This window comes from Bombina bombina, chromosome 11, assembly GCF_027579735.1.
Source record: "Bombina bombina isolate aBomBom1 chromosome 11, aBomBom1.pri, whole genome shotgun sequence".
Classification (NCBI taxonomy): Eukaryota; Metazoa; Chordata; class Amphibia; order Anura; family Bombinatoridae; genus Bombina; species Bombina bombina.
The window spans coordinates 20,406,462-20,432,533 of NC_069509.1; the positions used below are offsets into that span (position 1 = coordinate 20,406,462).

At 37.0% G+C, this 26,072-nt stretch overlaps 1 protein-coding gene across 3 annotated transcripts in view; it reads right to left on the minus strand.

Annotated features, from left to right (window-relative positions):
• Positions 1–25,384, minus strand: part of LOC128642320 (uncharacterized) — a 74,018-nt gene extending 48,634 nt beyond the window's left edge. For 2 of the 3 annotated variants that reach the window (XM_053695050.1, XM_053695048.1), the window contains exons 1-3: positions 25,259–25,319; positions 11,930–12,053; positions 9,739–10,003 (exon numbers count right to left, since the gene is read on the minus strand). In XM_053695050.1, the coding sequence (XP_053551025.1) occupies positions 9,739–9,985 (247 nt within the window). In that variant the 5' untranslated portion in view covers positions 9,986–10,003; positions 11,930–12,053; positions 25,259–25,319. Of the gene's footprint in view, positions 1–9,738; positions 10,004–11,929; positions 12,054–25,258 lie in introns of all 3 variants that reach the window. The other variant, XM_053695049.1, reaches the window with a different exon arrangement.
• Positions 25,385–26,072: the final 688 nt, after the last annotated feature.

Sequence of the window (26,072 nt, forward strand, 5' to 3'; positions counted from 1 at the left end):
GCTAAAATTAACCCTACAAGCTCCCTAATTAACCCCTTCACTGCTGGGCATAATACACGTTTGATGTGCAGCAGCATTTAGCGGCTTTCTAAATACCAAAAAGTAGCGCCAGAGCCATATATGTCTGCTATTTCTGAACAAAGGGGATCACAGAGAAGCATTTACAACCATGTGTGCCATAATTGCACAAGCTGTTTATAAATTATTTCAGTGATAAACCAAAAGTTTGTGAAAATGTGAAAGATGCATTTAGCGGTAAAATGGCGGCATCAAATATACCAAAATGGGCCTAGATCAATACTTTGGGTTGTCTACTAAATATATATATATATGTTAAGGGATATTCAGGGATTCCTGACAGATATCAGTGTTCCAATGTAACTTAAAAAAATGGTTTGGAAATAACAAAGTGCTACTTGTATTTATTGCTCTATAACTTGCAAAAAAAGCAAAGAACATGTAAACATTGGGTATTTCTAAACTCAGGACAAAATTTAGAAACAATTTAGCATGGGTGTTTTTTGGTGGTTGTAGATGTGTAACAGATTTTGGCTGTCAATTTTAGAAAAAGTGTGTTTTTTTCAAATTTGTTCATCATATTTAAAAAAAAAATTGTATAGTAAATTATAAGATATGATGAAAATAATGGTATCTTTAGAAAGTCCATTTAATGTCGAAAAAAACGGTATATAATGGGCGCAATCAAATATACGGCGCAGGTTTCAGCTCAAGCGTGGAAACCTGCCCCGCCCGTAATTTCACCTCGCACATCGGGGTATTACATATATGGCGCTGGCATTTTCTAAGTGGCGTAAGTTGGATAAACTAACGATGTCCAGAAATAAGCATAAATACAAATTTCTGGAGTCGCTAGTGACTTACGGCACTTTGGAACCTGCCGGCGCCTAAGAAAATGAAAGAAAATAACAAATCTCCCATAAAAGTCTAACCTGCCTCAAAAAAATAAGCCCGACACGTAAAACCCCTATATCCGCAATCCCCCCCTCTCATTACTAATATTAAATGTATTAACCCCTAGACCGACAACCCCCCACAACGCAATATGCCTATTTAAACTATTAACCCCTATATCCGCCATCAAACCCACACCGCAAGTAATAACTAAATTATTAACCCCTAAACCGCCATAGCCCACAACGCAATTAAACTATTCAAGTATTAACCCCTAAACCGCCATAGCCCACATAGCCTATTAAATGTATTAACCCCTAATCTGCCGCCGCCAACGTCGCCGCCACTATAATAAAGTTATTAACCCTTAAAACTAAGTCTAACCCTAACACCTCCTAACTTAAATATTATTTAAATAAATCTAAATAATATTACTATTATTAACTAAATTATTCCTATTTAAAACTAAATACTTACCTATAAAATAAACCCTAAGATAGCTACAATATAATTAATAATTACATTGTAGCTATTTTAGGATTTATTTTTATTTTACAGGCAACTTTGTATTTATTTTAACTAGGTACAATAGCTATTAAATAGTTAATAACTATTTAATCGCAACCTAGTTAAAATAACTACAAATTTACCTGTAAAATAAATCCTAACCTAAGTTACAATTACACCTAACACTACACTATCATTAAATAAATTAAATTAATTAACTACAATTACCTAAAAGTAAATACAATAAAATAAAATAAACTTTAGTACAAAAAAAACCAAACACTAAATTACAGAAAATAAAAAAAATACAAGAAGTTTAAACTAATTTCACCTAATCTAAGCCCCTAATAAAATAAAAAAGCCCCCCAAAATAATAAAATTCCCTACCCTATACTAAATTACAAATAGCCCTTAAAAGAGATTTTTGCGGGGCATTGCCCCAAAGTAATCAGCTCTTTAACCTGTAAAAAAAGAAATACAACCCCCCAAAATTAAAACCCACCACCCACACACCCAATCTTACTCTAAAACCCACCCAATCCCCCCTTAAAAAAACCTAACACTAACCCCTTTAAGACCACCCTACCTTGAGCCGTCTTCACCCAGCCGGGCAGAACTCTTCATCCGATCCGGGCAGAAGAGGTCCTCCAGCCGGGCAGAAGTCTTCATCCGATCCGGACAGAAGAGGTCCTCCAGTCGGGCAGAAGTCTTCATCCAAGCGGCATCTTCTATCTTCTTCCATCTGACGAGGAGCGGCTCCATCTTGAAGACATCTGACGCGGAGCATCCTTCCAGGCCGACGACTACCCGACGAATGAAGGTTCCTTTAAATGACGTCATCCAAGATGGCATCCCTTCAATTCCGATTGGCTGATAGAATTCTATCAGCCAATCGAAATTAAGATAGGAAAAATCCTATTGGCTGATGCAATCAGCCAATAGGATTGAGCTCGCATTCTATTGGCTGATTGAATTTTTCCTACCTTAATTCCGATTGGCTGATAGAAATCTATCAGCCAATCGGAATTGAAGGGACGCCATCTTGGATGACGTCATTTAAAGGAACCTTCATTCATCGGGTAGTCGTCGGCCAGGAAGGATGCTCCGCGTCGGATGTCTTCAAGATGGAGCCGCTCCTCGTCGGATGGAAGAAGATAGAAGATGCCGCTTGAAAGAAGACTGGACGACTGGAGGACCTCTTCTGCCCGGATTGGATGAAGACTTCTGCCCGGCGGGAGGACCTCTTCTGTCCAGATCGGATGAAGACTTCTGTCCGGCTGGGTGAAGACGGCTCAAGGTAGGGTGGTCTTCAAGGGGTTAGTGTTAGGTGTTTTTAAGGGGGGATTGGGTGGGTTTTAGAATAAGGTTGGGTGTGTGGGTGGTGGGTTTTCATGTTGGGGGGGGTTGTATTTCTTTTTTTACAGGTAAAAGAGTTGATTACTTTGGGTTAATGCCCCGCAAAAAGCCCTTTTAAGGGCTATTTGTAATTTAGTATAGGGTAGGGAATTTTATTATTTTGGGGGACTTTTTTATTTTATTAGGGGGCTTAGATTAGGTGTAATTAGTTTAAACTTCTTGTAATTTTTTTTTATTTTCTGTAATTTAGTGTTTGTTTTTTGTACTATAGTTTATTTTATTTAATTGTATTTAATTTTAGGTAATTGTAGTTAATTAATTTAATTTATTTAATGATAGTGTAGTGTTAGGTGTAATTGTATCTTAGGTTAGGATTTATTTTACAGGTAAATTTGTATTTATTTTAACTAGTTAGCTATTAAATAGTTATTAACTATTTAATAGCTATTGTACCTAGTTAAAATAAATACAAACTTGCCTGTAAAATAAATATAAACCCTAAAATAGCTACAATGTAATTATTAATTATATTGTAGCTATCTTACGGCTAGATTTGGAGTTTTGTCGGTAACGACCCGAAAAACTAACGCCGGCTTTTTTCTGGCCGCACCATAAAAATAACTCTGGTATTGAGAGTCCACATAAAGGCTGCGTTAGGCTCCAAAAAAGGAGCGTAGAGCATTTTTAACGCAGCTTCAACTCTCAATACCAGAGTTGCTAACGCAAGCGGCCAGCCTCAAAAACGTGCTTGTGCACGATTCCCCCATAGGAAACAATGGGGCTGTTTGAGCTGAAAAAAAACCTAACACCTGCAAAAAAGCCGCGTTCAGCTCTTAACGCAGCCCCATTGTTTGCTATGCGGAAACACTTCCTACGTCTGCACCTAACACTCTAACATGTACCCCGAGTCTAAACACCCCTAACCTTACACTTATTAACCCCTATTCTGCCGCCCCCGCTATCGCTGACCCCTGCATATTATTATTAACCCCTAATCTGCCGCTCCGTAAACCGCCGCTACTTACATTATCCCTATGTACCCCTAATCTGCTGCCCTAACATCGCCGACCCCTATATTATATTTATTAACCCCTAATCTGCCCCCCTCAACGTCGCCTCCACCTGCCTACACTTATTAACCCCTAATCTGCCGAGCGGACCGCACCGCTATTATAATAAAGTTATTAACCCCTAATCCGCCTCACTAACCCTATAATAAATAGTATTAACCCCTAATCTGCCCTCCCTAACATCGCCGACACCTAACTTCAATTATTAACCCCTAATCTGCCGACCGGAGCTCACCGCTATTCTAATAAATGGATTAACCCCTAAAGCTAAGTCTAACCCTAACACTAACACCCCCCTAAATTAAATATAATTTTAATCTAACGAAATTAATTAACTCTTCTTAAATAAATTATTCCTATTTAAAGCTAAATACTTACCTGTAAAATAAACCCTAATATAGCTACAATATAAATTATAATTACATTGTAGCTATTTTAGGATTAATATTTATTTTACAGGCAACTTTGTAATTATTTTAACCAGGTACAATAGCTATTAAATAGTTAAGAACTATTTAATAGTTACCTAGTTAAAATAATTACAAAATTACCTGTAAAATAAATCCTAACCTAAGTTACAATTAAACCTAACACTATACTATCATTAAATTAATTAAATAAAATACCTACAATTACCTACAATTAAACCTAACACTACACTATCAATACATTAATTAAATACAATATATACAAATAACTACAATGAAATAAACTAACTAAAGTACAAAAAATAAAAAAGAACTAAGTTACAAAAAATAAAAAAATATCTACAAACATAAGAAAAATATTACAACAATTTTAAACTAATTACACCTACTCTAAGCCCCCTAATAAAACAACAAAGCCCCCCAAAATAAACAATGCCCTACCCTATTCTAAATTACTAAAGTTAAAAGCTCTTTTACCTTACCAGCCCTGAACAGGGCCCTTTGCGGGGCATGCCCCAAGAAGTTCAGCTCTTTTGCCTGTAAAAAAAAACATACAATACCCCCCCCCCCAACATTACAACCCACCACCCACATACCCCTAATCTAACCCAAACCCCCCTTAAATAAACCTAACACTAAGCCCCTGAAGATCATCCTACCTTGTCTTCACCTCACCAGGTATCACCGATCCGTCCTGGCTCCAAAATCTTCATCCAACCCAAGCGGGGGTTGGCGATCCATCATCTGGTGGCTGAAGAGGTCCAGAAGAGGCTCCAAAGTCTTCATCCTATCCGGGAAGAAGAGGCGATCCGGACCGGCAACCATCTTGATCCAAGCGGCATCTTCTATCTTCATCCGATGACGACCGGCTCCATCCTAAAGACCTCCACCGCGGACCCATCTTCTTCCGGCGACATCCAACTGAAGAATGACGGTTCCTTTAAGGGACGTCATCCAAGATGGCGTCCCTCGAATTCTGATTGGCTGATAGGATTCTATCAGCCAATCGGAATTAAGGTAGGAATATTCTGATTGGCTGATGGAATCAGCCAATCAGAATCAAGTTCAATCCGATTGGCTGATCCAATCAGCCAATCAGATTGAGCTCGCATTCTATTGGCTGTTCTGATCAGCCAATAGAATGCGAGCTCAATCTGATTGGCTGATTGGATCAGCCAATCGGATTGAACTTGATTCTGATTGGCTGATTCCATCAGCCAATCAGAATATTCCTACCTTAATTCCAATTGGCTGATAGAATCCTATCAGCCAATCGGAATTCGAGGGACGCCATCACCGGATGATGGATCGCCAACCCCCGCTTGGGTTGGATGAAGATTTTGGAGCCAGGACGGATCGGTGATACCTGGTGAGGTGAAGACAAGGTAGGATGATCTTCAGGGGCTTAGTGTTAGGTTTATTTAAGGGGGGTTTGGGTTAGATTAGGGGTATGTGGGTGGTGGGTTGTAATGTTGGGGGGGGGGTATTGTATGTTTTTTTTTACAGGCAAAAGAGCTGAACTTCTTGGGGCATGCCCCGCAAAGGGCCCTGTTCAGGGCTGGTAAGGTAAAAGAGCTTTTAACTTTAGTAATTTAGAATAGGGTAGGGCATTTTTTATTTTGGTGGGCTTTGTTGTTTTATTAGGGGGCTTAGAGTAGGTGTAATTAGTTTAAAATTGTTGTAATATTTTTCTTATGTTTGTAAATATTTTTTTATTTTTTGTAACTTAGTTCTTTTTTATTTTTTGTACTTTAGCTAGTTTATTTAATTGTATTTATTTGTAGGAATTGTATTTAATTAATTTATTGATAGTGTAGTGTTAGGTTAATTGTAGGTAATTGTAGGTAGTTTATTTAATTAATTTATTGATAGTGTAGTGTTAGGTTTAATTGTAACTTAGGTTAGTATTTATTTTACAGGTAATTTTGTAATTATTTTAACTATTTTAGCTATTAAATAGTTCTTAACTATTTAATAGCTATTGTACCTGGTTAAAATAAATACAAAGTTACCTGTAAAATAAATATAAATCCTAAAATAGCTATAATATAATTATAATTTATATTGTAGCTATATTCGGATTTATTTTACAGGTAAGTATTTATCTTTAAATAGGAATAATTTATTTAATAAGAGTTAATTAATTTTGTTAGATGTAAATTATATTTAATTTAGGGGGGTTTTAGTGTTAGGGTTAGACTTAGTTTTAGGGGTTAATACATTTATTAGAGTAGCGGTGAGCTCCAGTCGGCAGATTAGGGGTTAATAATTGAAGTTAGGTGTCGGCGATGTTAGGGAGGGCAGATTAGGGGTTAATACTATTTATTATAGGGTTAGTGATGCGGATTAGGGGTTAATAACTTTATTATAGTAGCGCTCAGGTCCGCTCGGCAGATTAGGGGTTAATAAGTGTAGGCAGGTGGAGGCGACGTTGAGGGGGGCAGATTAGGGGTTAATAAATATAATATAGGGGTCGGCGGTGTTAGGGGCAGCAGATTAGGGGTACATAAGGATAACGTAGGTGGCGGCGCTTTGCGGTCGGCAGATTAGGGGTTAATAAGTGTAGGCAGATGGAGGCGACGTTGAGGGGGGCAGATTAGGGGTTAATAAATATAATACAGGGGTCGGCGGTGTTAGGGGGAGCAGATTAGGGGTACATAAGGATAACGTAGGTGGCGGTCGGCAGATTAGGGGTTAAAAAAATTTATTCGAGTGTCGGCGATGTGGGTGGACCTCGGTTTAGGGGTACATAGGTAGTTTATGGGTGTTAGTGTACTTTAGAGTACAGTAGTTAAGAGCTTTAGAAACCGGCGTTAGCCCAGAAAGCTCTTAACTACTGACTTTTTTCCTGCTGCTGGAGTTTTGTCGTTAGATGTCTAACGCTCACTTCAGAAACGACTCTAAATACCGGAGTTAGAAAAATCCCATTGCAAAGATAGGATACGCAATTGACGTAAGGGGATCTGCGGTATGGAAAAGTCGCGGCTGAAAAGTGAGCGTTAGACCCTATTTTGAGTGACTCCAAATACCGGCGGTAGCCTAAAACCAGCGTTAGGAGCCTCTAACGCTGGTTTTCACGGCTAACGCCAAACTCCAAATCTAGGTCTTAGGGTTTATTTTATAGGTAAGTATGTTGTTTTAAATAGTAATAATTTAGTTAATAATAGTAATATTATTTAGATTTATTTAAATAATATTTAAGTTAGGGGGTGTTAGGGTTAGGGTTAGACTTAGTTTTAAGGGTTAATAACTTTATTAACGTTGGCGGCGGCAGATTAGGGGTTAATACATTTTATTAGTTATTGCGGTGGGGGATTGCGGTTGACAGGTAGATAGACATTGCGCATGCATTAGGTGTTAGTTTATTTTTCCAGGCATTTTCGGGAGTTACGGTGCTCCCATACTCAGCGCAAGGCCTGCTACGGCTGCCTTTTATGGCGAGGTAAAAATGGAGTAAGATTTCTCCATTTTCACCACGTAAGGCCTTGCGCTGGATATTGGATACCAATTTACGACGCGGTCCCATGTTAGCCTATGGGAGTAAAAATTGCGAGCGACGGGTGAAATATACGGGCGTAACTTGTATGCTACGCCTTATATGTGATACCAAACAGTGCAAAAAACGGCGTCGCCGGCTTTTGCGGGCGACGCTCTATATGTAATGGAGGCCAATATGTGTGGGTACAGTAAATGAGTAAGAGGAAAATTACAGCTAAACACAAACACTGCAGAAATGTAAAAACAGCCCTGGTCCTTAAAGGGACACTATACCCAAACATTTTCTTTCATGATTAAGGTAGAGAATACAACTTTAAACAACATTCCAATTTACTTCTATTACCTAATTTGCTTCATTCTTTAGATATACTTTAATGAAGAAATAGCAATGCACAAGGTGAACCAATCACAGGAGGCATCTATGTGCAGCTACCAATCAGCAGCTACTAAGCATATCTAGATATGCTTGTCAGCAAATAATATCAAGAGAATGAAGCAAAATAGATAATAGAAAGCAAAATAGATAATAGAAGTAAATTAGAAAGTTGTTTATAACTGTATGCTCTTTTTAAATCGTGAAAGAAAAAATGTGGGTTTCATGTCCCTTTAAGGGTAAGAAAATTGTTAGGGGGTGTTAGGTTTAGGGGATAACAGTTTAATTTAGTGTTTTGCAATGTGGGGACCCAGTGGTTTAGGGGTTTATAGGTTTAGTTTACTAGTTGTCATGTGGAGGACTGGAGGTTTAGGGGCTAATAATTATAGTGTTGGTGATGTGGGGGGCCGGCGGTTTAGGGGTTAATAGGTTTATTTAGTGTCAGCAATGTCAGGGGCGGTGGTTTAGGGGTTAATTTGTTTAATATAGCAATTGTGATGCGGGAGGGTGGAGGTTTTTGGGTTAATAGGTAGTTTATGGGTGTTAGTGTAATTTGTAACATTTTAGTTATGAGTTTTGTGAAATATTTTTGTTTCCCAAAATTTATAACTACTGGTCTCAGATTGCAGAATGGCTCACGGCGGTATAGGCTGTAACACAAGCATTGTAGCCTGACCGCACAACCTGTAATATGCTATGGAAAATCCAGCACTCAAACAACATTTTTTGAGTGCGGAATGGAGGGTTGTGTTACAGGCTAAAATGCTTGTGTTATAGCTATACCGCAGTGACTTGTAATATGTGTTACCTGCCATTCTATGCGCAATGGCCACATTTTCAGCAGTATAGCCGTACCGCATCATAACGCAAAGCTTGTAATCTAGAGTATTTTTATTACGCATTTTCTGATTATTCCAATTTGCTGTGTTTAGTGATATTTTAGTATTAATATATTTTTTATTATAAAGTGTATATATGAGTGTAATTGTTTATTTAATATGTTTTTGGGGTGTTTTGTGAATTTTTTTTATTTTAACAATTACACTTCAGGTGTCAAGCTGCGCTAAATATTCTAGCTCAGTTTTGGCTTTTGATTGAGTGCAAAGTATATCTTTCAACTTTTAATATGCGTGCTAATTAGTGCTGTCTAGATATCCATTGAATGCATAGGTTGCGTTAGAGCGATATTGACCTCGATAATTCTTCTCTGGTAAAATGGATTTACCTTGTAATATCAAGTTGTGTGTAAATATTAGTGCGGCCTATAGATATTGCATACAGTGACCTGCACTATCATTAGCTCTCCACTTGTAATCTTAGACATAGTTCATACAGGATAAGGAAAGTGTTTTTGAAGATTGTATACACAATGGAAATAAAAATGCATGTGTATTGCATGCTTATCTTTGTATTGTGTGTGTATCTGTGTATTCACTGCATATTCTTTGCAGATCAAATTGTAGACTTTATTTTGTTTATTTTCAGTGTACTCTGGAATAAATTATTTCTGTTCATTCCCAATGGTTTGCATAATTCTTTGCACAGTTTAATAACATAATTACTGAGATATTTATGTAAAGTACATTCCTCTTACCAAGCACATCTGATAATTCCTTCAGTTCTTTATCATACAGAGAGTCTGTCACATCAGTAACATTTATTCTTCCTCTTGTCTTGGTGTGATACAAAATGACAAGCGAGCAGCTACCCACTGCATCTCTGAGGTTTGTTGAACCGCCACTAGGGATGTAACTATATTCGGTAGTGACCGGTGCAAGGGCGTCCATCAGCCAATCACAGCACACACGGCCATCTCTAGAGACAATCGCTATCTTACCCATGTTTATTTTGTCCTGAGCCTGTAACAAGACAGAGATGTATTGTGAATACGATAATCTAACCTCATGGACTCTCATAGACCTGTCTGGTTGCCCGGTCACCCCCTGCATGTGAGAGGGAACTTGTTTTGCAGCTGATATCTATCCAGGCAGCTTTCAAGCTGTTCTTGTTGGCAAACAGATTAATATTTATGTTAAGCTTGCATGTGAATGAGTAAACTAGTTACATGTGCAATATTAATTAATATTAACAGGAACATCCCAGTACAGCCCAAGTTTTGTTTCACAATGAAACAATACAAAGTATTAAGCAATAAGTAAAATATACATAATAAATATATATATAATAATCCTAAATTGTTAGTTTTACATAGAAACATACAAACACACAGCTGTACACAAATGCATTAAATACAAAACAGAATCAGTGCTTAAAGTAATGGTTTAAAGGGACAGTCCAGTCAAAACTAAACTTTCATGATTCAGATAGGGCGTGCAATTTTAAACAATTCTCCAATTTACTTTTATCATTACATTTGTTTTGTTCTCTTGGTATCCTTTGTTAGGAAACCTAGTTAGGCTCAAGAGCTGCTGATTGGTGGATGCACATATATGCTTCTTGTTATTGGCATACTTAATGCATTCAGCTAGCTCCCAGTAGTGCAATGCTGCTTCTTCAACAAAGGATACCAAGTGAATAAATCAAATTAGATAATATAAATAAATTGGAAAGCTGTTTAAAATTGTATGCTCTATCTGAACCATGAAAGAAACATTTTGGGTTTCATAGATGAAAGATCAGTTGAACTAATAATAAAATAATCTGGATATTTTTTGTTAACATTCATAATACAATCCACATTATGCTGCTTTTACCTAATTAGAGCTTTTTATCCAATCAGATTTGAATATCAGTTTCTTAAATTCATGTGTTCCTAAAGAGCCAATTCTAAAAATGTCACTGGTCTAGACGTGGTTTTCCACACCGACAATCGCAGTGGTAGCCCTTAAGGAATTCTATAAAAAAGGGGCTGTCCCTGTGAGTGGCGAGATGTCTCCCATAGAAATAATGAGAGCTCTCTGCTATGTAAAAGTACGCAATGGAGTACAAAGAACACAGTGAGAACCCAGCATATGTTCAAACTTTAATATGACGGCTAATACAAATCAAATTATGTTGTTTTCAGTGCAATGTACCTTAATATCACTGTTATTTAAGTATGCATAGGGTTTCCATTCAGAGTAATTAGTGTTTTGAGTATTTTGATAAAAGCACGCCCCTTTTAGGTTGCAAGAAAAATCAGTGAGATCTGCCTATAGAAAGACCATTTTGTGGAAAAAGAACTATTGTGCTTTTTATTTTGTACTTATAAGCAGTGTTCCCTCTAAGGGCAGTTTTGTGAGCGACCCAGCAGTAAAACAGTTATTTAGACAATTAGCAAACACTACCCAATGGAAACTGCAAGGTATGGTTCCCAAGGTAATGTCTGCATCTCCTTCCAATAGGAAAATGCAGTATACCGCCCCCTAGAGAGACGCCCAGTTTTTAGGGTAAAAAGTGGCTTTTAAGAATTCCACCTGGGAAATAGGACTGGCAGCATTTTACATCTTACAGAATAGGGCCCTAAGTGTGTGATGTCAGCTAAGATTACAGCTATGTTCGAAATGCGTCAAAAGATCAAACTAACGTCTATTTTTCATCACTTGAGAGTTGTTGCATTTGTATTAATAAATAAAATAAATATATTTTATCTAGTGTGGCTTAAAGGACTTTTTCTACTTTTTGATGAGAGACCACATACTAGACAGAGGAAAAGGAAGTGTGGTTTAGCTGCATGTTTAGGTGGGGAGAGGCGTCATGTGCGTTATGGAAACTTGTATATGAGTAAAAACACAAAACAGAGATAATATCACGTTTACACATTTTTTTTTAAACGATCTTTATACCTGCTGTTATTATGAAATATCTGCTGTAGGAGAAGATTGCCACAGAGATTTTAAGGCGACTGTAGTTTATCAGAGAATCTATAATATATCTTTTTGGAAGAAGGGTCAGACATAAAACAATGTTCTACAAAAAGGAAGAAAATACAAAATTAAACAAGATAAAAAATAATGTAACATAAATTAAAAAGGGAAAAAAATAAAGGAGCAACACATTAAAGGGCCATGATACCCAAATGTTGAAACACTTGAAAGTGATGCAGCAAGCTGTACAAAGCTGACTAGAAAATATCACCTGAACATCTCTAAGTAAAAAGAAAGATATTTTACCTCAAACATTCCTCAGTAGCCACATCCCATTGTAAAGGACTTCTAAGCAGCAAATCAGTATGTCTGTCCCTGGACAGCTAAGGGAGTGAGCTTTCGTGCACACTCATGTTATTTCCCTATTCAGTTTAAGGAAGTTTACTATGAAATCTCATGAGAGTTAAGTGAAATCTCATAAGATCACAGTAAAAGAGTTCATGACCTCAGCACTGTTGATGCTGATTGGCTGCTGTTCATTTTTTCTTCTTTTTTTTTTTACCTGCAGCTGGGCAGCAGCTGAGTATAACTTTTTACACAGCACTTACTCTGCTGAGCTGAGGAAATTGTGAGGTAAAATATCTTCCTTTTTACATAGAGATGCTCAGGTGATATTTTCCTGATATTTTCCTGTCAGCTTTTTACAGTTATACTGCATCAGTTTCAAGTGATTTAGCATATGAGTATTATGTCCCTTTAACAAGAATACATATATTAAATTAAAGAACATTGTAATGTAAAATATTTACAGTAAATACACAGTATAACACTTTATTATATATTAAAGATTGATAAATATGATTTTCATGTAAATACATATATAAATACATCTGTACACACGTACACACGTATACACACACACACACACACACACACACACACACATATATATATATATATATATACACACACACACACAGTGGGGCAAAAAAGTATTTAGTCAGCCACCAATTGTACAAGTTCTCCCACTTAAGAAGATGAGAGAGGCCTGTAATTTTCATCATATGTATACCTCAACTATGAGAGACAAAATGTGGAAACAAATCCAGACAATCGCATTGTCTGATTTGAAAATAATTTATTTGCAAATTATGGTGGAAAATAAGTATTTGGTCAATATCAAAAGTTCATCTCAATACTTTGTTATATATCCTTTGTTGACAATGACAGAGGTCAAACGTTTTCTGTAAGTCTTCACAAGGTTGTCACACACTGCTGCTGGTATGTTGGCCCATTCCTGCATGCAGATCTCCTCTAGAGCAGTGATGTTTTGGGGCTGTCGCTGGGCAACACGGACTTTCATCTCCCTCCAAAGGTTTTCTATGGGGTTGAAATCTGGAGACTGCTAGGCCACTCCAGGACCTTGAAATGCTTCTTACGAAGCCACTCTGTTGCCCGGGTGGTGTGTTTGGGATCATTGTCATGCTGAAAGACCCAGCCACGTTTCATCTTCAATGCCCTTGCTGATGGAATGAGGTTTGCACTCAAAATCTCACAATACATGGCCACATTCATTCTTTCATGTACACGGATCAGTCGTCCTGTTCCCTTTGCAGAGAAATAGCCCCAAAGCATGATGTTGCCACCCCCATGCTTTACAGTAGGTATGGTGTTCTTTGGTTGCAACTCAGCATTCTCTCTCCTCCAAACACGACAAGTTGTGTTTCTACCAAACAGTTCTACTTTGGTTTCATCTGACCATATGAAATTCTCCCAATCCGCTTCTGGATCATCCAAATGCTCTCTAGCATACTTCAGACAGGCCCGGACATGTACTGGCTTAAGCAGGGGGACACGTCTGGCACTGCAGGATCTGAGTCCCTGTCAGCGTAGTGTGTTACTGATGGTAGCCTTTGTTACGTTGGTCCCAGCTCTCTGCAGGTCATTCACTAGGTCCCCCCGTGTGGTTCTGGGATGTTTGCTCACCGTTCTTGTGATCATTTTGACCCCACGGGGTGATATCTTGCGTGGAGCCCCAGATCGAGGGAGATTATCAGTGGTTTTCTATGTCTTCCATTTTCTAATTATTGCTCCCACAGTTGATTTCTTCACACCAAGCTGCCTGCCTATTGCAGATTCAGTCTTCCCAGCCTGGTGCAGGTCTACAATTTTGTTTCTGGTGTCCTTCGACAGCTCTTTGGTCTTCACCATAGTGGAGTTTGGAGTGTGACTGTTTGAGGTTGTGGACAGGTGTCTTTTATACTGATAACAAGTTAAAACAGGTGCCATTAATACAGGTAATTAGTGGAGGACAGAGAAGCCTCTTAAAGAAGAAGATACAGGTCTGTGAGAGCCAGAAATCTTGCTTGTTTGTAGGTGACCAAATACTTATTTTCCACCATAATTTGCAAATAAATTCTTTCCAAATCAGACAATGTGATTATCTGGATTTATTTCCACATTTTGTCTCTCATAATTGAGGTATACCTATGATGAAAATTACAGGCCTCTCTCATCTTCTTAAGTGGGAGAACTTGCACAATTGGTGGCTGACTAAATACTTTCCCCCCCCCACTGTATATATATATACACACATGCATATACATATTTATACATGTTTATGAATGCATATATATGTTAGAGCCCCTTTTTGTCAAACACCTTATATCATATATATTTGAGCACTTATAACTTTTTAATAATTGTTTTTATCGGACAGTGTTTATATAAGTATAGCTGTACTTTTAAATGCATTTATGTAGTGTTTAATGCAACTCACTACCCTTTACAAAAGATCTTTACTTGCACTAACCTAATTGCGATTTGCATTCAAGATAACACATTTACTTTCAACTTGTAATATGAACATGCAAAAAGCCGGAAAAAAAATGATATCATGTGCACACAAAAGTTAGCGAACCAATTGTAATCTAGTTCAAAATGTCCCATGACCTGTGTAGGGCTCAGTATAAAATTGCTCAACATCACATGACCTGTGTAGCACTCAGTATAAAATGGCTGCACATCACATAACCTGTGTAGCACTCAGTATAAAATGGCTGCATATCACATAACCTGTGTAGCACTCAGTATAAAATGGCTGCACATCACATGACCTGTGTAGCACTCAGTATAAAATAGCTGCACATCACATGACCTGTGTAGCACTCAGTATAAAATGTCTGCACATCACATAACCTGTGTAGCTCTCAGTATAAAATGTCTGCACATCACATGACCTGTGTAGCGCTCAGTATAAAATGGCTGCATATCACATAACCTCTGTAGCACTCAGTATAAAATGGCTGCATATCACATAACCTGTGTAGCACTCAGTATAAAATGGCTGCATATCACATAACCTGTGTAGCTCTCAGGATAAAATGGCTGCACATCGCATAACCTGTGTAGCACTCAGTATAAAATGGCTGCACATCACATAACCTGTGTAGCTCTCCGTATAAAATGGCTGCACATCACATGATCTGTGTAGCACTCAGTATAAAATGGCTGCACATCGCATAAGCTGTGTAGCACTAAGTATAAAATGGCTGCACATCACATATTCAGTTTAAAATGGCTGCACATCACATAACCTGTGTAGCGCTCAGTATAAAATGGCTGCACATCACATAACCTGTGTAGCGCTCAGTATAAAATGGGTGCACATCACATAAGCTGTGTAGCGCTCAGTATAAAATGTCTGCACATCATATAACCTGTGTAGCACTCAGTATAAAATGGCTGCACATCGCATAACCTGTGTAGCACTCAATATAAAATGGCTGCACATCACATAACCTGTGTAGCTCTCCGTATAAAATGGCTGCACATCACATGATCTGTGTAGCACTCAGTATAAAATGGCTGCACATCGCATAAGCTGTGTAGCACTAAGTATAAAATGGCTGCATATCACATATTCAGTATAAAATGGCTGCATATCACATATTCTGTGTAGTACTCAGTATAAAATGGCTGCACATCACATAACCTGTGTAGCGCTCAGTATAAAATGGCTGCACATCACATAACCTGTGTAGCATATAGTATAAAATGGCTGCACATCACATAACCTGTGTAGTACTCACTTTAAAATGGCTGTACATCACATAACCTGTTTAGCGCTCAGTATAAAATGGCTGCACATCACATAACCTGTGTAGTGCTCAGTATAAATTGGCTGCAGTGCATATCACATAACCTGTGTAGCGCTCAGTATAAAATGGGTGCACATCACATAACCTGTGTACCGCTCAGTATAAAATGGCTGCACATCACATAACCTGTGTAGCGCTCAGTATAAAATGGGTGCACATCACATAAACTCTGAAGCACTCAGTATAAAATATCTGCACATCACATAACCTGTGTAGCGCTCAGTATAAAATGGCTGCACATTACATAACCTGTGTAGCGCTCAGTATAAAATGGCTGCACATCACATAACCTGTGTAGCGCTCAGTATAAAATGGCTGCACATCACATAATCTGGGCAACATTCATTTTGTCAAGAAAAATATAGCAAATTCCCTTTTAGGATTACTCGAATCTGCATGGGCGGCATTGCACAAACAGTTAACGAGAACTGCTTGTGTAATGATAGATGCCATCAGCATATGCTGTCGGCATTTATCGGTGTGCGGCGGACATGATATGCTACATTGTATCATGTCTGCTTAGTGCTCGCACTATAATAAATAGACCCCAAAGATTCCAAACTATAAAAAAATGGAAATATGTGAAATAAGTGCTGAGAGCTTTTGAATAACTTTCCTCAATATTTCCACCAGTACCTTAATTAAAAGGCAAAATTTTACTTCATTAAAGACAGAAGAGCAAAATGCAGAAAAAGCTGCGAATAATATGTCTGGGACAAAACATTTACAGTAAGTGATAGAAAAGCTATAAGGCTGCAGAATACATGTAACTTTATTACAACTAGACTCTCTTGGCTAGATTACTAGTTTTGCGGTATGAGTGAAAAAGCAGCGTTAAGCCTCATAACGCTGCTTTTTCACTACCGCTGGTGTTACGAATCTTGCAGGTTTAGGGGCACCGCACACTTTTTTGGCCTTACCGCAAATTAATGCGCAATTGGCGGTAAGTCCTTTTTTTAATGGGACTTCCATAGCGCCGGTATATACCCTGAAAGTAACCTAACACTAACCCCCGAAGATCCAATGTTTGGAACAGCCAATAGGATGTAAGCTCAATCCTATTGGCTGATTGCATCAGCCAATAGGATTTTTTCACCTTTAATTCTGATTGGCTGATAGAATTCTATCAGCCAATCGGAATTCAAGGGACGCCATCTTGGATGATGTAATTTAAAGGAATCTTTATTCGTCGCTAGTTGTCGGAAGAAGAGGATGCTTTGCGCCGGATGTCGATAGAAGATGCCATCTGGATGAAGACTTCTGCCCATCTGGAGGACCACTTCTGCCGGCTTGGATGAAGACTTCTCCCGGCTTCATTGACGATGGATGTCCGGTCTTCAAAACTGTAAGTGGATCTTCGGGGGTTAGTGTTTTTTTAAGGGTTTTATTTTTAGAGTAGGGTTTGGGCTGCAAAAGAGCTAAATGCCCTTTTAAGGGCAATGCCCATCCAAATGCCCTTTTCAGGGCAATGGGGAGCTTAGGTTTTTTTAGTTAGGGTTTTATTTGGGGGGTTGGTTGTGTGGGTGGTGGGTTTTACTGTTTGGGGGGTTGTTTAATTTTTTTTTTACAGGTAAAAGAGCTGATTTCTTTGGGGCAATGCCCCGCAAAAGGCCCTTTTAAGGGCCATTGGCAGTTTAGTTTAGGCTAGGATTTTTTTTTTTTTTGAGTGGGCTTTTTTTATTTTGATAGGGTTATTAGATTAGGTGTAATTAGTTTAAATATCTGATAATGTCTTTTTTTATTTTGTTACAAAGGAATTAAAGGACAGAAAGGTCAGGGGTTTATAGAGCACTCATTCTCACTTACTGGTGAAAAATATAAAATCAATCATACTTTATTATTAATAGTTAAAAACAGGATCAACATCCCTGAAACCATCTATACAATACCCACTACCAACTGAAAAACTAAAAACTCTATAAGAACTGAACCGTCAGTCTTTTATTAATTTTGATACTGAAAGTGTAACATTGACAAAGGCTAATATATAGCCAAAACGCGTTTGTTTAAAACCTTTGATATTTAGCCTTCTAGTCACTTCAGCCACCTGATGCCGATGTTTCCTGTTATTGGCCAGGAAACAGAGGAGTGACTGACGGTTCAGTTCTTATAGAGTTTTTAGTTTTTCAGTTGGTAGTGGGTATTGTATAGAAAGTTTCAGGGATGTTGATCCCGTTTTTAACTATTAATAATAAAGTATGATTGATTTTATATTTTTCACCAGTAAGTGAGAATGAGTGCTGTATAAACCCCTGACCTTTCTGCCCTTTAATTACTTTGTATCTATATATTAAGGGGTAGCACCGGATTCTTTAATTGGATTTTTTATCTCACTAACTTTATAGTGTAGTGCCAGTTTAAGTCTCTTGTTCCTAATATTTTTTATTTTGTGTAATTTAGTGTTTATTTTTTTTGTAATTTAGGTAATTGTATTTAATTTAGGTAATTTATTAAATTGTAGTGTAAGGTTAGGTGTTAGTGTAACTCAGGTTAGGTTTTATTTTACAGGTAAATTTGTATTTATTTTAACTAGGTAGCTAGTAAATAGTCAATAACTATTTACTAACTAGTCTACCTAGTTAAAATAAATACAAACTTGCCTGTAAAATAAAAATAAACCCTAAGCTAGCTACAATGTAACTATTAGTTATATTGTAGCTAGCTTAGGTTTATTTTACAGGTTAGTATTTATTTTTAAATAGGAATAATTTAGGTAATAATAGTAAGTTTTATTTAGATGTATTTTAATTATATTTAAGTTAGGGGGTGTTAGGGTTAGAGTTAGACTTAGGTTTAGGGGTTAATAAATTTAGTATAGTGGCGGCGATGTTGGGGCAGCAGATTAGGGGTTAACAACAGTAATGTAGGTTGTGGCGATGGTAGGGACAGCAGATTAGGGGTTAATAATATTTAACTAGTGTTTGCGCGGCGGGAGTGCAGCGGTTTAGGGGTTAATATGTTTATTCTAGTGGCGGCAATGTCCGGAGCAGCAGATTAGGGGTTAATAAGTATAATGTAGGTGTCAGCATTGTAGAGGGGGGCAGATTAGGGGTTAATAAGTGTAAGATTATAGGTGTTTAGACTCGGGGTTTATGTTAGGGTGTTAGGTGTAAACATAACTTTTATTTCCCCATAGGAATCAATGGGGCTGCGTTACGGAGCTTTACGCTGCTTTATTGCAGGTTTTAGACTTTTTTTCAGCCGGCTCTCCCCATTGATGTCTATGGGGAAATCGTGCATGAGCACTTACAACCAGCTCACCGCAGCTTTCAGCAGCGTTAGTATTGGAGTGCGGTATGGAGCTCAATTTTGCTCTATGCTCACTTCTTGCCTGTTAACGCCGGGTTTTTAAAAACCTGAAATACCAGCGCTGTAGGGAAGTGAGCAATGACAATAATTTGCAAGTTAGTACCGAGCAGCTCTTACCGCAAAACATGAATAATATCAGTCTGGGGCTAAACATTTACAGAAAGTGATAGAAAAGCTATAAGGTTGCAGAATACATGTAACTGTTTATTACAACCAGACTCTCTATTATTAAACACTAGTGATGTCGCGAATTGTTCGCCGGCGAATAGTTCCAGCGAACATAGCATGTTCGCGTTCGCCGCGGCGGGCAAACATATGCAATGTTCGATCCGCCCCCTATTCGTCATCATTGAGTAATACTTTGACCCTGTACCTCACAGTCAGCAGGCACATTCCAGCCAATCAGAAGCAGACCCTCCCTTCCAGACCCTCCTACCTCCTGGACAGCATCCATTTTAGATTCATTTGGAAGCTGCATTGTTAGTGAGAGGAGGGACAGTGTAGCTGCTGCTGATTTTGTAGGGAAATCTATAGCTAGGCTAGTGTATTCAGTGTCCACTACAGTCCTGAAGGACTCATCTGATCTCTGCTATAAGGACAGCACCCCAAAAAGCCCTTTTTAGGGCTGCTTTTTTTTCCTGTGTAATCTAATTGCAGTTGCCTGCCTGCCAGCATGTGTGTCAGCCTCACAGCGTATACTGTGCCCACTTGCCCAGTGCCACCACTCATATCTGGTGTAACAGTAGTGTACATTTAAAAAAAACAACACTTTTTTGACTGTGTTAAATAATAGCAGTCAGTTTCCTTCACGCGTGTGTGTTTAAGTGCCTGACTGCCAGGGCACAGTGTCACCCCAGTGCAACTCATATCTGGTGTAACAGTAGTGTAGATTTAAAAAAAAACAACACTTTTTTGACTATGTTAAATAATAGCAGTCAGTTTCCTTCACACTAATAATAATAAAGGGATTATCTAGCTTTTAAAACAATAAAAATTCTGGTGTAGACTGTCCCTTTAAACGGGGAGTTTGGTCTGTCACTGTGAAGCGGGCGTAACCCTTACACTACCTGATCGATACAACATCATACCTGATGTTTTAAAGCACGTTATTCCAAACAATTTAGGAATGTTAGGTGATTTATGCCCTTTATGGATTAAAACCAGACTCTGCATCAACTATGTAATTTTCCATGGGAGTTTTGCCATGGATCCCCCTCCGGCATGCCACAGTCCAGGTGTTAGTACCCTTGAAACAACTTTTCCATCACTATTGTGGCCAGAAAGAGTCCCTGTGGGTTTTAAAATTCACCTGCCTATTGAAGTCTATGGTGGTTCGCCCGGTTCGCCCGTTCGCGGACAGTTGTGGAAGTTTGCGTCCGCAGTTCGCGAACACAAAATTTTAGGTTTGCGACATCACTATTAAACACACAAATAATATCAGTCTGGGACAAAACCTTTATATAAAGTGATAGAAAAGCTATAACACTGCAGAATACATGTAACTGTTTATTACAACCAGACTCTCTGTTAATAAACACACAAATAATATCAGTCTGGGACAAAACCTTTATATAAAGTGATAGAAAAGCTATTAGGCTGCAGAATACATGTAACTGTTTATTACAACCAGACTCTCTGTTAATAAACACACAAATAATATCAGTCTGGGACAAAACCTTTATATAAAGTGATAGAAAAGCTATTAGGCTGCAGAATACATGTAACTGTTTATTACAACCAGACTCTCTGTTAATAAACACAAAAATAATATCAGTCTGGGAGAAAACATTTACAGAAAGTGATACAAAAGATATAAGGCTGCCGCAGAATACATGTAACTGTTTATTACAACCAGACTCTCTGTTATTAAACACACAAATAATATCAGTCTGGGACAAAACCTTTATATAAAGTGATAGAAAAGCTATAAGGCTGCAGAATACATGTAATTGTTTATTACAACCAGACTCTGTTAATAAACACATAAATAATATCAGTCTGGGACAAAACCTTTATATAAAGTGATAGAAAAGCTATAAGGCTGCAGCAGAATACATGTAACTGTTTATTACAACCAGACTCTCTGTTAATAAACACACAAATAATATCAGTCTGGGACAAACTATTTATGTAAAGTGATAGAAAAGCTATAAGGCTGCAGCAGAATACATGTAACTGTTTATTACAACCAGACTCTCTGTTAATAAACACACAAATAATATCAGTCTGGGACAAAACCTTTATATAAAGTGATAGAAAAGCTATAAGGCTGCAGAATACATGTAACTGTTTATTACAACTAGACTCTGTTATTAAACACACAAATAATATCAGTCTGAGACAAAACCTTTATATAAAGTGATAGAAAAGCTATAAGGCTGCAGCAGAATACATGTAACTGTTTATTACAACCAGACTCTGTTATTAAACACACAAATAATATCAGTCTGAGACAAAACCTTTATATAAAGTGATAGAAAAGCTATAAGGCTGCAGCAGAATACATGTAACTGTTTATTACAACTAGACTCTCTGTTAATAAACACACAGATAATATCAGTCTGGGACAAAATATTTATATAAAGTGATAGAAAAGATATAAGGCTGCAGAATACATGTAACTGTTTATTACAACTAGACTCTCTGTTAATAAACACACAAATAATATCAGTCTGGGACAAAACATTTATATAAAGTGATAGAAAAGCTATAAGGCTGCAGAATACATGTAACTGTTTATTACAAATAGACTCTCTGTTAATAAACACACAAATAATATCAGTCTGGGACAAAGCCTTTATAAAGTGATAGAAAAGCTATTAGGCTGCAGAATACATGTAACTGTTTATTACAACCAGACTCTCTGTTAATAAACACACAAATAATATCAGTCTGGGATAAAACATTTATATAAAGTGATAGAAAAGCTATACAGCTGCAGCAGAATACATGTAACTGTTTATTACAACTAGACTCTCTGTTAATAAACACACAAATAATATCAGTCTGGGACAAAACATTTATATAAAGTGATAGAAAAGCTATACGGCTGCAGCAGAATACATGTAACTGTTTATTACAACTAGACTCTCTGTTAATAAACATACAAATAATATCAGTCTGGGACAAAACATTTATATAAAGTGATAGAAAAGCTATAAGGCTGCAGAATACATGTAACTGTTTATTACAACCAAACTCTCTGTTAATAAACACACAAATAATATCAGTCTGGGACAAAACCTTTATGTAAAGTGATAGAAAAGCTATAAGGCTGCAGCAGAATACATGTAACTGTTTATTACAACCAGACTCTCTGTTAATAAACACACAAATAATATCAGTCTGGGACAAAATATTTATATAAAGTGATAGAAAAGCTATAAGGCTGCAGAATACATGTAACTGTTTATTACAACCAGACTCTCTGTTAATAAACATACAAATAATATCAGTCTGGGACAAAACATTTATATAAAGTGATAGAAAAGCTATAAGGCTGCAGAATACATGTAACTGTTTATTACATCTAGACTCTGTTAATAAACACACAGATAATATCAGTCTGGGACAAAACCTTTATGTAAAGTGATAGAAAAGCTATAAGGCTGCAGAATACGTGTAACTGTTTATTACAACCAGACTCTGTTATTAAACACACAGATAATATCAGTCTGGGACAAAACATTTATATAAAGTGATAGAAAAGCTATAAGGCTGCAGAATACGTTTAACTGTTTATTACAACCAGACTCTCTGTTAATAAACACACAAATAATATCAGTCTGAGACAAAACCTTTATATAAAGTGATAGAAAAGCTATAAGGCTGCAGCAGAATACATGTAACTGTTTATTACAACCAGACTCTCTGTTAATAAACATACAAATAATATCAGTCTGTGACAAAATATTTATATAAAGTGATAGAAACGCTATAAGGCTGCAGAATACATGTAACTGTTTATTACAACCAGACTCTGTTATTAAACACACAATAATATCAGTCTGGGACAAAACCTTTATATAAAGTGATAGAAAAGCTATAAGGCTGCAGAATACATGTAACTGTTTATTACAACCAGACTCTCTGTTATTAAACACACAAATAATATCAGTCTGGGACAAAACCTTTATATAAAGTGATAGAAAAGCTATAAGGCTGCAGAATACATGTAACTGTTTATTACAACCAGACTCTCTGTTAATAAACACACAAATAATATCAGTCTGGGACAAAGCCTTTATAAAGTGATAGAAAAGCTATTAGGCTGCAGAATACATGTAACTGTTTATTACAACCAGACTCTGTTATTAAACACACAGATAATATCAGTTTGGGACAAAACCTTTATATAAAGTGATAGAAAAGCTATAAGGCTGCAGCAGAATACATGTAACTGTTTATTACAACCAGACTCTCTGTTAATAAACACACAGATAATATCAGTCTGGGACAAAACCTTTATATAAAGTGATAGAAAAGCTATAAGGCTGCAGAATACATGTAACTGTTTATTACAACCAGACTCTCTGTTAATAAACACACAGATAATATCAGTCTGGGACAAAACCTTTATATAAAGTGATAGAAAAGCTATAAGGCTGCAGAATACATGTAACTGTTTATTACAACCAGACTCTGTTAATAAACACACAAATAATATCAGTCTGGGACAAAACATTTATATAAAGTGATAGAAAAGCTATAAGGCTGCAGAATACATGTAACTGTTTATTACAACTAGACTCTGTTATTAAACACACAATAATATCAGTCTGGGACAAAACCTTTATATAAAGTGATAGAAAAGCTATAAGGCTGCAGAATACATGTAACTGTTTATTACAACCAGACTCTCTGTTAATAAACACACAGATAATATCAGTCTGGGACAAAACCTTTATATAAAGTGATAGAAAAGCTATAAGGCTGCAGAATACATGTAACTGTTTATTACAACCAGACTCTGTTAATAAACACACAAATAATATCAGTCTGGGACAAAACATTTATATAAAGTGATAGAAAAGCTATAAGGCTGCAGAATACATGTAACTGTTTATTACAACTAGACTCTGTTATTAAACACACAATAATATCAGTCTGGGACAAAACCTTTATATAAAGTGATAGAAAAGCTATAAGGCTGCAGAATACATGTAACTGTTTATTACAACCAAACTCTGTTAATAAACACACAAATAATAAATAGATAATAAACAGTACTTAGTAAATAGCTGTGTCACTATCTCCTGCTGTCTTATGTTAGTGCAGTACTGGAGCTGTTGTCTGCAGGTCACATAACTACTGAGCATGGTGGTCTCTGCTAAAATCAGGGTGAGGCAAATATGGCAGCTAACATCTCCTATACAGATACATCCCATTACTAATTAGTTGTTTGTTCTGTCTAATGATTAAATGTATCTGTTGTTTTACTGTAAAACAAATATAAAGATGTGTGTGATAAACAGTAATACAGTGTAAGTTACTTTACATTACAGTTTGTTCTGTCTAATGATTAAATGTATCTGTTGTTTTACTGTAAAACAAATATAAAGATGTGTGTGATAAACAGTAATACAGTGTAAGTTACTTTACATTACAGTTTGTTCTGTCTAATGATTAAATGTATCTGTTGTTTTATTGTAAAACAAATATAAAGATGTATGTGAGAAACAGTAATACATTGTAAGTTACTTTACCTTACAGTTTGTTCCTGTAAAGCAATGTGTGTGATCCATATTGTTCTCCTCTCATTAACCCTTCCAGGCTTCCCCTTCTCCCCTCTATCTCATATTTACACCCAAACCAAATAATCCCCCCATCACCCCTGTACCTGGGTCCGACAGTCGGATTCTGCTCTTGCAAGGGATAAGACGTGTAATACAGAATGTGAAAGTGAAAGAAAAAAGTTACATCCTCACAAAGCGGTACAGTTTGTGCTGTGAGGCCAGAGGGAGAAATATACACAGCTCTGTGTAATTACAGCAGAAAATGTGTTATCATGTTTACTAGTTTAGTTATGTAACATTTTTCTTTAGAATGTTACATTTTGTAGCTGATTATATACATTTATTTATACCATGTGTTATCAAAACAGTACAACTGTACTTTATAGTGTTCTGTAATACAGTAGTGCTTTGTAACATAGTAGTGTTCTGTAATACAGTAGTGCTCTGTAACACAGTAGTGCTCTGTAACACAGTAGTGTTCTGTAACACAGTAGTGCTTTGTAACACAGTAGTGTTCTGTAGCACAGTAGTGTTCTGTAACACAGTACAGTAGTGTTCTTTAACACAGTAGTGTTCTGTAACACAGTAGTGCTCTGTAACACAGTAGTGCTCTGTAACACAGTAGTGTTCTGTAACATAGTAGTGCTCTGTAACACAGTAGTGCTCTGTAACACAGTAGTGCTCTGTAAAACAGTAGTGCTCTGTAACACAGTAATTCTCTGTAACACAGTGGTGTTCTGTAACAGTAGTGCTCTGTAACAGTAGTGCTCTGTAACACAGTAGTGCTCTGTAAAACAGTAGTGCTCTGTAACACAGTAGTGCTTTGTAACACTGTAGTGCTCTGTAACACAGTAGTGCTCTGTAACACAGTAGTTTTCTGTAACACAGTAGTTTTCTATAACACAGTAGTGTTCTGTA